The 13,980-nt window shown below is 39.1% G+C and overlaps 1 protein-coding gene and 1 long non-coding RNA gene across 2 annotated transcripts in view; both read right to left on the bottom strand.

Moving 5' to 3' along the window:
• Window positions 1-231: 231 nt before the first annotated feature.
• Window positions 232-3,611, bottom strand: LOC117315899. The gene is made up of 3 exons (XR_004529781.1): window positions 2,615-3,611; window positions 654-753; window positions 232-585 (listed from the first exon to the last, which is right to left on the bottom strand). It is a non-coding gene; the product is annotated as an uncharacterized LOC117315899 (long non-coding RNA).
• Window positions 3,612-5,844: 2,233 nt separating this feature from the next.
• The window catches only part of LOC117315755 (thioredoxin domain-containing protein-like), a 32,123-nt gene continuing 23,987 nt past the window's right edge, over window positions 5,845-13,980 (bottom strand). The window contains exons 7-9 of the mRNA XM_033870107.1: window positions 10,004-10,138; window positions 8,252-8,288; window positions 5,845-7,658 (exon numbers count right to left, since the gene is read on the bottom strand). Of these exons, the coding sequence (XP_033725998.1) occupies window positions 7,527-7,658; window positions 8,252-8,288; window positions 10,004-10,138 (304 nt within the window). The 3' untranslated portion in view covers window positions 5,845-7,526. The remainder of the gene's footprint in view (window positions 7,659-8,251; window positions 8,289-10,003; window positions 10,139-13,980) is intronic.

Below are 13,980 nucleotides of genomic sequence, written 5' to 3'. Positions count from 1 at the left end.
CCTCACAGTGTTTACCGACTTTTGACCATACCTCACAGTGTTTACCCCATACCTCCGTGTTTACCGACTTTTGGCCATACCTCAGTGTTTACCCCATACCTCACAGTGTTTACCCCATACCCCAAAGTGTTTACCCCATACCTCACAGTGTTTACCCCATACCTCACAGTGTTTACCGACTTTTGACCATACCTCGCAGTATTTACCCCATACCTCACAGTGTTTACCGACTTTTGACCTACCTCACAGTGTTTACCCCATACCTCAGTGTTTACCGACTTTTGACCATACCTCAGTGTTTACCCCATACCTCACAGTGTTTACCCCATACCTCACAGTGTTTACCCCATACCTCACAGTGTTTACCCCATACCTCACAGTGTTTACCCCATACCTCACAGTGTTTACCGACTTTTGACCATACCTCACAGTGTTTACCCCATACCTCAGTGTTTACCGACTTTTGGCCATACCTCAGTGTTTACCCCATACCTCACAGTGTTTACCCCATACCTCACAGTGTTTACCCCATACCTCACAGTGTTTACCCCATACCTCACAGTGTTTACCGACTTTTGACCATACCTCACAGTGTTTACCCCATACCTCCGTGTTTACCGACTTTTGACCATACCTCAGTGTTTACCCCATACCTCACAGTGTTTACCGACTTTTGGCCATACCTCACAGTGTTTACCCCAGTGTTTACCGACTTTTGACCATACCTCAGTGTTTACCGACTTCTGACCATACCTCAGTGTTTACCGACTTTTGACCATATCTCACAGTGTTTACCCCAAACCTCACAATGTTTACCGACTTTTGACCATACCTCATAGTGTTTACCGACTTTTGACCATACCTCACAGTGTTTACCGACTTTTGACCATACCTCACAATGTTTACCCCATACCTCACAGTGTTTACCGACTTTTGACCATACCTCACAGTGTTTACCCCATACCTCAGTGCTTACCGACTTTTGGCCATACCTCAGTGTTTACCCCATACCTCACAGTGTTTACCCCATACCTCACAGTGTTTACCCCATACCTCACAGTGTTTACCCCATACCTCACAGTGTTTACCCCATACCTCACAGTGTTTACCCCATACCTCAGTGTTTACCGACTTTTGGCCATACCTCAGTGTTTACCCCATACCTCACAGTGTTTACCCCATACCCCACAGTGTTTACCCCATACCTCACAGTGTTTACCCCATACCTCACAGTGTTTACCCCATACCTCACAGTGTTTACCCCATACCTCACAGTGTTTACCCCATACCTCACAGTGTTTACCGACTTTTGACCATACCTCACAGTGTTTACCCCATACCTCAGTGTTTACCGACTTTTGGCCATACCTCAGTGTTTACCCCATACCTCACAGTGTTTACCCCATACCTCACAGTGTTTACCCCATACCTCACAGTGTTTACCCCATACCTCACAGTGTTTACCCCATACCTCACAGTGTTTACCGACTTTTGACCATACCTCACAGTGTTTACCCCATACCTCCGTGTTTACCGACTTTTGGCCATACCTCAGTGTTTACCCCATACCTCACAGTGTTTACCCCATACCCCAAAGTGTTTACCCCATACCTCACAGTGTTTACCCCATACCTCACAGTGTTTACCGACTTTTGACCATACCTCGCAGTGTTTACCCCATACCTCACAGTGTTTACCGACTTTTGACCTACCTCACAGTGTTTACCCCATACCTCAGTGTTTACCGACTTTTGACCATACCTCAGTGTTTACCCCATACCTCACAGTGTTTACCCCATACCTCACAGTGTTTACCCCATACCTCACAGTGTTTACCCCATACCTCACAGTGTTTACCGACTTTTGACCATACCTCACAGTGTTTACCCCATACCTCAGTGTTTACCGACTTTTGGCCATACCTCAGTGTTTACCCCATACCTCACAGTGTTTACCCCATACCTCACAGTGTTTACCCCATACCTCACAGTGTTTACCCCATACCTCACAGTGTTTACCCCATACCTCACAGTGTTTACCGACTTTTGACCATACCTCACAGTGTTTACCCCATACCTCCGTGTTTACCGACTTTTGGCCATACCTCAGTGTTTACCCCATACCTCACAGTGTTTACCCCATACCCCAAAGTGTTTACCCCATACCTCACAGTGTTTACCCCATACCTCACAGTGTTTACCGACTTTTGACCATACCTCGCAGTGTTTACCCCATACCTCACAGTGTTTACCGACTTTTGACCTACCTCACAGTGTTTACCCCATACCTCAGTGTTTACCGACTTTTGACCATACCTCAGTGTTTACCCCATACCTCACAGTGTTTACCGACTTTTGGCCATACCTCACAGTGTTTACCGACTTTTGACCATACCTCACAGTGTTTACCCCATACCTCAGTGTTTACCGACTTTTGACCATACCTCACAGTGTTTACCCCATACCTCACAGTGTTTACCCCATACCTCACAGTGTTTACCGACTTTTGACCATACCTCGCAGTGTTTACCCCATACCTCACAGTGTTTACCGACTTTTGACCTACCTCACAGTGTTTACCCCATACCTCAGTGTTTACCGACTTTTGACCATACCTCAGTGTTTACCCCATACCTCACAGTGTTTACCGACTTTTGGCCATACCTCACAGCGTTTACCGACTTTTGACCATACCTCACAGTGTTTACCCCATACCTCAGTGTTTACCGACTTTTGACCATACCTCAGTGTTTACCCCATACCTCACAGTGTTTACCGACTTTTGGCCATACATCAGTGTTTACCCCAGTGTTTACCGACTTTTGACCATACCTCAGTGTTTACCGACTTCTGACCATACCTCAGTGTTTACCGACTTTTGACCATATCTCACAGTGTTTACCCCAAACCTCACAATGTTTACCGACTTTTGACCATACCTCATAGTGTTTACCGACTTTTGACCATACCTCACAGTGTTTACCGACTTTTGACCATACCTCACAATGTTTACCGACTTTTGACCATACCTCACAATGTTTACCGACTTTTGCCCATACCTCACAGTGTTTACCGACTTTTGACCATACCTCACAATGTTTACCGACTTTTGACCATACCTTACAATGTGTTTACCGACTTTTGACCATACCTCACAATGTTTACCGACTTTTGACCATACCTCCCAATGTTTTCCCTGGGCACCTCAGCCATATACTCATTCCTGAGGTCTTAGTTGGATTTCTTAATGTCAATAAAGTTTTGAATATATACAAGTGATATCTGTTTGACTATTTAAAAAAAAACTTCACAACCCTTATCTTTCAGGCGCCTTACATGCAATTTATCACAATTGGTTAAATAAGTAACAGGCTAAAAGACGAGTTGTGATCATTATGGATAAAACGCTGGGCTCTTTCTTGTATCTTTTGCCGCTTTCTGCTACTTTTCATGGACCAGTAAATTACAAGTCTACCTTGTTAAGTTAAAAAGCTTCAATACATTTCAGTTGTCGTGAGACTTTCCTACAGATTTCAGAAATATGTCTCTCAAAATTAACAAGAGATCCCAGAGGGATCTTGGCCACCACCATTGAATGATCTTTATAGGTTCCATGTCAGATTGATCTTTTCTCTACTTTTCCCTTCCTCCAAGTCTTACTAATCTGTGTAAATTCAGAAACAGCCCTCTAGTACTTTTCAAACAAGGGGAACCTATATATAAAATTTAAGATTTAGCGATAATGGCTGTCTGTTGTTTTCGGATTGGTCCCAAAATGCAACACCAGGGACCAAGGGGAACCGACATATGAAATTTGAGAAAGATCCCTTCAGTACCTTCTATAAAATAGCGATAACAAACTTCAATTGTCAAAATCTAAGATGGCTGCCTATCGGCCATGTTGTTTTCCTATTGGTCCCAAGATGCAATATGCAGAACTACAGACCAAGGGGAACTTACAAAAATGTTTGAGAAAGATCCCTTCAGTACTTTCTTAGAAATAGCGATAACAAACTTCAATTGTCAAAATTCAAGATGGCTGCCTGTCGGCCATATTGTTTTACGATTAGTCTCAAAATGCAATATGCATAACTAGGCACTAAGGGGAGCCTACATATGAAATTTGAGAAAGATCCCTTCAGTACTTTCTCAGAAATAGCGATAACAAACTTCAATTGTCAAAATCCAAGATGGCTGCCTGTCGGCCATGTTGTTTTCCGATTGGTCTCAAAATGCAATATGCATAACTAGGCACCAAGGGGAACCTACATATGAAATTTGAGAAAGATCCCTTTAGTACTTTCTCAGAAATAGCGATAACAAACTTCAATTATCAAAATCCAAGATGGCTGCCTGTCGGCCATGTTGTTTTCCGATTGGTCTCAAAATGCAATATGCATAACTAGGCACCAAGGGGAGCCTACATATGAAATTTGAGAAAGATCCCTTCAGTGCTTTCTCAGAAATAGTGATAACAAACTTCAATTGTCAAAATCCAAGATGGCTGCCTGTCGGCCATGTTGTTTTCCGATTGGTCTCAAAATGCAATATGCATAACTAGGCACCAAGGGAAACCCACATATGAAATTTGAGAAAGATCCCTTCAGTACTTGCTGAGGATTAGCGATAACAAGAATTGTTTACGGACGGACGGACGGACCACGGACCACGGACGCAGGGCGATTTGAATAGCCCACCATCTGATGATGGTGGGCTAAAAAAGAGTCAATATTATCACCAAGGAGATTAACCACACTCTTAGGGGTAATATTTGCCTCGCCAACTTTAAAAGACTCTATAGCATCTACTGTATGATATCATTAGAAGAAACAAAATTCTTAATCAAATAATTAAATGAAACAAGGGGAACCTACATATGAAATTTCAGAAAGATCCCTTCAATACTTTCTCAGAAATAGCGATAACAAACTTCAATTGTCAAAATCCAAGATGGCTGCCTGTCGGCCATGTTGTTTTCCGATTGGTCTCAAAAAGCAATATGCATAACTAGGCACCAAGGGGAACCTACATATGAAATTTAAGAAAGATCCCTTCAGTACTTTCTCAGAAATAGCGATAACAAACTTCAATTGTCAAAATCCAAGATGGCTGCCTGTCGGCCATGTTGTTTTCAGATAGGTCTCAAAAAGCAATATGCATAACTAGGCACCAAGGGGAACCTACATATGAAATTTCAGAAAGATCCCTTCAGTACTTTCTCAGAAATAGCGATAACAAACTTCAAATGTCAAAATCCAAGATGGCTGCCTGTCGGCCATGTTGTTTTCCGATTGGTCTCAAAATGCAATATGCATAACTAGGCACCAAGGGGAACCTATATATGAAATTGCAGAAAGATCCCTTCAGTACTTTCTCAGAAATAGTGATAACAAACTTCAATTGTCAAAATCCAAGATGGCTGCCTGTTGGCCATGTTGTTTTCCGATTGGTCTCAAAACACAATATGCATAACTAGGCACCAAGGGGAACCTACATATGAAATTTGAGAAAGATCCCTTCAGTACTTTCTCAGAAATAGCGATAACAAACTTCAATTGTCAAAATCCAAGATGGCTGCCTGTCGGCCATGTTGTTTTCCGATTGGTCTCAAAATGCAATATGCATAACTAGGCACCAAGGGGAACCTACATATGAAATTGGAGAAAGATCCCTTAGGTACTTTTTGAGGATTAGCGATAACAAGAATTGTTTACGGACGGAGGGACGGACGGAGGGACGGACGGACGGACGGACGACGGACCACGGACGCAGGGCGATTTGAATAGCCCACCATCTGATGATGGTGGGCTAAAAAGAAAAAGAAAAGATTCTTGACAAAATGAGGTGGACTTTTTTCTTTGTTTATTCCCGTCTTTGATTGTCAGAACACCTCCAGCATTTTGATTTGAATAAGGTCCACTGTCAGTGAAACTGTGGGACTAAAGGTCTCTCTCCGTCCGTCTTGTACGTAACCCCAAAGTTTGTCAGTGCTCTAGCGGCTTCATTCTTGGAGGGATTTTGATCAAACTTTGCAATGGCTTGTATTGTGCAAAGATATTCTAGTTGTTTGTTGAGCCTTTGTAGCTACCGGGATTTGAAACCTGCCAGATTATTATTTATTTAAAGAGTTTTTTTACGTCCACTATTACGGCCTCCTGGCCGTTCGGCTGACGAGCACATTTCGTAGCTGGCTATTTATGTGTCGGGCTATTCGGCGAGCCAGTAGTACCATTCATTTGCATATTGCACATTTTGCTCTATCTAAAACCGTATATCATCTTTATATATAGAAATATATTTATATGGTATATTATCTTTCTTATCAATAAAGATATATCTAGGAATCATTTTCAATTGAGAAAATTCGACCATTAATTAGTAATCGTCTGATAATCAATAAGATAAAACAGCACTTAACAATTGTATGTAAAAGGGAGATAACTCCAACAGAAAACCAATTTTCCTTACATCACCCCATCCTTAAGGTCATGTGCCCCTCATGATATAATCTACTATTACTATTTAACATAAGGCTTCTCAATCGCTCCCTGTATCCAGAGAGGCATCTAGTCGTTTTCTCTACAACTTTGTTTCTGTTTCAATGGCTTGTACTGTGCAAAGATATCCTAGTTATTTGTTGAGCCTTTGTAGCTACCGGGATTTATTGAAACCTGCCAGTTTCAGTCAGAATCACGCCCATTTTTCAGCAGGACAATCTGCCTCAAGCATATTATTTATTTATGTAAAGAGTTTTTTTTACGTCCACTATTACGGCCTCCCGGCCATTCGGCTGACGAGCACATTTCGTAGCTGGCTATTTATGTGTCGGGCTATTCGGCGCCAGTAGTACCATTCACATGCATATTGCACATTTTGCTCTATCTAAAACCGTGTATCATCTTTATATAGGAATATATTTATATGGTATATTATCTTTCTTATCAATAAAGATATATCTAGGAATCATTTTCAATTGATACCATCCGACCATTAATTAGTAATCGTCTGATAATCAATAAGATAAAACAACACTTAACAATTGTATGTAAAAGGGAGATAACTTCAACAGAAAACCAATTGTCAATTGATACAATCCGACCATTTATCCAAGCATGCTACTGGCCTAATATCAGTACCCTGGGATTTCTGGTTACTGAGAAGAAGTTGTTTGAATGAAAAGTTTATGCACGATGCCAGATGAAGCATGATGACTATAGGTCATCCAAGCATGCTACAATATTATGACCCTGGACCTCTTTGTTACTGAGAAGTATGTCAAGGTTATGCGTTTGAACAAACTTGCAAGTATAGCCCTTCACACCAACAGGCTACCATCCCAATACCATAATTCTGGACCTATTTGTTCATACACGACAACAGATGACTGCCATGGGCGAAAAACATTCAGTGACTGAAGATATATTTTGGTCTGTCTAGTGAAAATTTGTTCAGCCATTTCACAGAAGTTGAAAAAACAGGATTCAATCACAGATGTTTCAATTAAATAATAATTTAGAAATCAATTTATTATTCTAATTTAACTTCCTTCCTCCGACAGGGACATGTGGCCGCAACAATAGCTAAGACAAGGGAGACAATCCCCAGAATGAAGCCAAGTCCTAGCAGAAACTTTCCCCTGTTTGGACCATGCATCAAGTCCTGAAACAGTCGATCAGTAAGTTTTTAATTCATAAACACAATAATTCTCTAATCAGTATCTTATTTTTAGAGGTGGATTCAATTTTCAATAACCTTACACTGAAGGTTTCATTTTGAACATTAGCTCCAGTATTGTAGGATATAATGGATAATGACCTGGAGATTTAACATGAGCTGATAATATTGTAGGTTAAGATATCTGGGTCGTTATCTGTTATACAAGTACACTATAAATAAAATTGCTGTAACAGTAATGCTCATTAAAATATTTGAGAATACCAACTTAAGATAAATCTGAAACTGTAACTTAAAATGAACAAAATGTGGGCAAAATACAAACAAAATAATAAAGGTTTTACTTGGAGACGCTTCAAAACATGAAAGAAGAATAAGAGCATGTACTCCAGTAGAAGTATCTCAGATTCATCAACGACACCGACATGGTCAAATCCTTATTCATTATAATCAAGGGACAAGAAAACTCCCAAAATTTCATGTGAATCCGTTACATATCACTAATTAATCTACACATAAAATTAAAGTTACTTAGAATTCATTGAGAAAATTGATAGAGGCGAAAGAAGTTCACTCACCTTTAAATAATCAGCTATACCTTCTGTAAGTGCATCACTACAACAAACAGTAAAGGGAATAACACTGATTATAAAATACCATGTTACCATAGAAATACTGTATGTTACCATAAACTACATTTTACCATAGAAATACTGTATGTTGCCATATACTGCATGTTGTCGTAGAAATACTGTATGTTACCATATACTGCATGTTACCGTAGAAATACTGTATGTTACCATATACTGCATGTTGTCGTAGAAATACTGTATGTTACCATATACTGCATGTTGTCGTAGAAATACTGTATGTTACCATATACTGCATGTTGTGTAGAAATACTGTATGTTACCATATACTGCATGTTGTCGTAAGATACTGTATGTTACCATATACTGCATGTTACCGTAGAAATACTGTATGTTACCATATACTGCATGTTGTCGTAGAAATACTGTATGTTACCATATACTGCATGCTACCGTTGAAATACTGTATGTTACCATATACTTCATGTTTCCATAGAACTACTGTATGTTACCATATAATACATGTTACCATAGAAATACTGTATGTTACCATATACTGCATGTTACCATATTACTGCATGTTACCATATACTGCATGTTACCATAGAAATACTGTATGTTACCATATACTGCATGTTACCATAGAAATACTGCAAATGACCATTGAAAAAATATGTTTAATTACCAAAGAAATATTGTATTACCAAAAACCTACTGTATATTACCATGCAAAAACTGAATGTACTGTAACCATAGAAATACTGTATGTTACCATAGAAATACTACATGTTACCATAGAAATACTACATGTCACCAGAGATACTGTTTGTTACCATAGAAATACTGTATATTATAAAAAATACTGTACGCTACTACAGAGATACTGTACGTGTTACCATAGAAAAACTGTATGCCATAGAAATACTGTGTGTTATAGAAAAACTGTATGTTTATCAAAACAGAAAAGGTTTATGTTACCAAGAAAATCTGTATGCTACCAACGATTTACTGTATACTACAAGAACAGATGCAAGAGGGATCTAATTGGCGCCCACCATTGAATAGTCCATATCAGTCACATGAAAGACTGATCTTTTCTCTTCTTTCAAAACATTGAATAACTTATAATGAAGACTATTTAGTGGAAGCAACCTGCAATTGCCAAAATCCTGCAATTGTCAAAATCCTGCAATTGTCAAAATCCTGCAATTGTCAAAATCCAAGATAGCTATACCCTTTGTCGTACATTTAGTTCTTTCAATCAGATTTGCATGCACAACTTGAGACAAATGGGAATCTCTACATTCAAATTTGAGAAAGACCCATAATAGCGATTTAGTATTTTAAGAAACGAAGATTCAATTGTCAAGATCCAAGATGGCTGCCTGTTGGCCATGTTGTCTTCTGATCAGTCTCATTATGCACTATGTATAACTAAAGACCAAGTGGAACTTGCCTATGAAATATGAGAAAGATCCCTTAAGTACTTTTTGAGAAATAATGATAACAAACTTCAAATGTCAAAAAAATTGTCAGATGGTGACCTGTGCGCCATGTTGTTTTTCAATTGGTCCCAAAATGCAACATGCATAACAAAGGACCAAGGGGAACTTACATTGGAAATTTGAAAAAGATCCCTTTAGCACTTTCTTGGTAATGAAATTTGTTATATCAGTTCCGTGTATACAACATTTTTACTTACAAAGCTGTCGGCTCTATGTTGACAACATTTTTACTTACAAAGCTGTCGGCTCTATAGGTACACTCTCTGCCTTGACATTTTTGTACCAGGTAGAAACAAAACTAATGAGTTGGTGCACACGATACTGATCGGGATCCTCTGAGAAATAGTGGTACATGCGTCCAAGTCGGAAACTGGAAACAGAGTGATGATAATAAATAATTGTTAATACAAGAGGCCCATGGGCCTTAACGGTCACCTGATTTTTGAAATATTGCAGTAAATTTGATTGACACTTTTTGGCCTGACCCATCAGTCTAAGGGATCAGTCAGGGCTGACATGTGTATACCATTAAGCAGTCATCCCATGCTGATAATGTTAACAGATTTAGAATGAATTTCAAAACAAATAAACAAATGATAGTCAAAAATGTGATTTCCCTATAACTATAGTAAAGTTTATCCCCTCCCATGGGGCAAACGTGAGACACCAGGGCTAGGAAATTCACAATTATGGTAAAGCACATTAAGATCCTTCCATCTGTGAAGAGTATTTAATTCTACCTTATTTAGGTTGTAAGAAGAAGATTTTTAAAATTTCAGTTAATTTGACTCATTTTGGCCTCGCCCATCAGCCTCTGTGGGTCAATCAGGGCCAACATGTACATACCATCAAACTGTTATCCCAAGCTGATAATTTGAACCAAGTTAGAATGAATTCCAATAGAAATCCAACAAATAATAGTCAAAAATGTGATTTCCCTATATAAACTATAGTAAAGTTTACCCCCTCCCCAGGGGGAAACATGAGACCCCAGGGTCATGAAATGCACAATTTTGGTAAAGCACCTTAAGACCTAGCTGCGATAACGTAGCTCTGGACGACGGACGGACAATTTCTGACAGATGGTCGTCGTCAGAGCTACGATTCCCTCCCATTGCTCGTAATGTAGCAAAACAGTGAACCTCGAAAATGCTTCAAATAGCGGATATCGTTTAACTTTGGAGTAATAGTTCGTATAATTAAACATTTCTAATACAATTTTGCAATGTATTAGCCTACCGTCTAATCTAGAAATCTTTAATTCGCATATTCTGATATCATACTGCTCGGAGTTGTCTCTGTGATCCGCCATGATACTTCTCGAAGAACTCTCGCGAGGATTCTAACCCAAATATGGAACCCGTGATCCATATATGGATGAAGCTACTACGATAAATAAATACATGATCAGAGATATTTAACCACTCTTTTGTAACTCTTGTGAAGAAAGCGAATCTTACTTTGCGTAATTAAATAATTTCAGAATGAATTGACCTTCCTTACCGAGATATATTACTCCGAATCTGTTTTTCTGTTGAAATCTCGCGGGAAACCTCATTAGCATCAATTTATTTTGATTTCCTTATAAGGAAATTGACCTTTACACTTGTATCAAAGATGGCGGTATGTTTGAACCGATATCTCCGTGTGTCTTGCTCGTTTTGGATTTTACTATTTATTGTCAAACATTTGAAGTAATGTGCAGGTTTGTTGCTTGAATATTCATAATAGATACCAGAATCATCAATTTACATGTGTATTTTTATCCGAGAAAATTTTTACCACTGCTAATACTGCCCGATGTGAATCACATCGGGGCTTGCTACACTATCGGCAATGGGAGGGACTTCATACCCTGCCGGAGAGCAGTGTAGGCAGGGTATGAATATTCGTTCTACTTAAGACCCATCTATGAAGAGAATTTGATTCTACCATATCTGAGAGTAGAGAAGACGATTTTTGAAATTTCAGTCAATTTGACCCTTTTTGACCCTGCCCACCAGCCCCTGGGTGTCAACCAGGGCCAACATGTACATACCATCAAACTGCCATCCCATGCTGATAATGTTAACATATTTAGAATGAATTTCAAAACAAATAAAACAAATGATAGTCAAAAATGTGATTTCCCTATAACTATAGTAAAGTTTATCCCCTCCCATGGGGCAAATGTGAGACGCCAGGGCTAGGAAATTCACATTTTTGGTAAAGCACATTAAGACCCTTCCATCTATGAAGACTATTTAATTCTACCATATTATCTGAGAGAAGAAAAGAAGATTTTTGAAATTTCAGTTAATTTGGCCTATTTTGGCCCCGCCCCTCAGCCCTTGGGGGTCAACCTGGGCCAAAATATACATACCATCAAACTGTCATCCCATGCTGATAATTTGAACCAAGTTAGAATGAATTCCAATACAATTTACAAATCCAACAATTAATAGTCAAAAATGTGATTTCCCTATATAAACTATAGTAAAGTTTACCCCCTCCCAAGGGGCAAACGTGAGACCCCAGGGTCATGAAATTCACAATTTTGGTAAAGCACCTTAAGACCCTTTCATCTATGAAGAGTGTTTGATTCCACCTTATCTGAGAGTAGGAAGAAGATTTTTGAAGTTTTAGTCAATTTGACCCTTTTTGGCCCTGCCCCTCAGGCCCCTGGGGATGGGGACCATATAATTCACAATTTTAGTTGACCTCTAGCCATAGAGGCTCCCTGCCAAATTTCACTGAATTTGGTTCAGTGGTTTTGGAGAAGAAGTTGAAAATGTAAATTGTTTACGGATGGACGAAGGCGATTAGAATAGGTCACTTGAGACTTTGTCTCAGGTGACCTAATAATCTAAGATACCTCTACTATTTACTCTATTTATTGGTAACTGATTTTTGTTCCTTGACTTTGCTTAGCTGTGTTTTAGCCCTGTATGTGTTAGTCCGAGAATTAAGCACTATGCTGAACTAAAACACACCTGCCAATCAAGCTAGAGTAAGGTGGAGCTTATTTCAGAACACACCGTCAGTTGCCAAGTGATACAAGAGGTGGACAGATCTTGTTACGAAACTTGCAGTCAACTGCCAAATGAAGTGGGAGGTGGATAGAGCTTGTATAGAAGGCACCTTCTTTGTACTGATGACAGCTTTACTGTTTTAGATAAAGGTGGTCAAAACAACTTTGAACAAAATTTAAGTTAAAATTCAGAATGAAGAAGGATATGGTTAACAAAAACATTCTATTCAGACAAGAAACCAGGGTACCCCAAGAGAAAAATCATTTGCCAAGTCAAATTCGAGCCCATTTAGTTTGTCACCATTTTTAACAAACTTGGTCAACATAGCCTGTACGTTTCAATTGGCACTCTCAGATATGACTCCATTGTCATCATATTGACAGAACACAGCTATACCGCCTTTCTTTTACAAGTTGTTTTTTAGAGTTGAATGATCTCCCCAGTCTATCTTGGTATGATAAAACAGTTACAGTATGGGGTTGAGGGATATGCAGTAAGTTTCTGATTTCTCTAGACCATACCTATTTACCATGGCTTTGCTTCACTTGCTATATTCCTCAATCCCATTTTTAACTGTGAAGTAAATAACATAAGATGTTTGAACAGAAAGGGGGGGGGGGGGGGGATAATTCTTAATTTGAAGGGAGATAATCATTCAATCATAAGCATGTTGTAGGACATTCCTTAAAGTGTACCCGGAACAAAAAAAGTATTCAAATATGTTATTATTCTATGTAAACACAAAAGAAGAATGACACAAACCGCATCCAAATCTGTTGGCCGAGTGCCAAGATAATCGCACATCGAACTACGCATTTTGAACCGGTCGGTCAACTGCTAATCAGCATATAGGTCAGTCACGCTGATCTAGAACTCTTCAGTCTATGACGTCACAGGTTTTACGGAGTAACTGAAATGGTGGTCAGCAGTATAGACGACAGTGTGAACAGACATGTCTGAATACGATCTGGACGTGAGATTTGAGGTTGATGACTTTGGTGAATATTGCCGACAAGAAGTCGGATTCCAACGATATAAGTTTGAAATTTTGAGAAAATTAAATTCTAGTGAAAATGTCCGCTTGGATAACAGTCAGACTGATGTGTTATACAAGAGACATACAGATGGATGCTATACATGATCCAATAATCAGTCACCAATTAATGTATATTAGTTATGTGTTTACCATTTCTTATTCATT

Source organism: Pecten maximus, chromosome 17, assembly GCF_902652985.1.
Source record: "Pecten maximus chromosome 17, xPecMax1.1, whole genome shotgun sequence".
Classification (NCBI taxonomy): domain Eukaryota; kingdom Metazoa; phylum Mollusca; class Bivalvia; order Pectinida; family Pectinidae; genus Pecten; species Pecten maximus.
The sequence above is the reverse complement of the archived record's forward strand: the minus strand, read 5'-3'. Positions and strand labels throughout refer to the sequence as shown.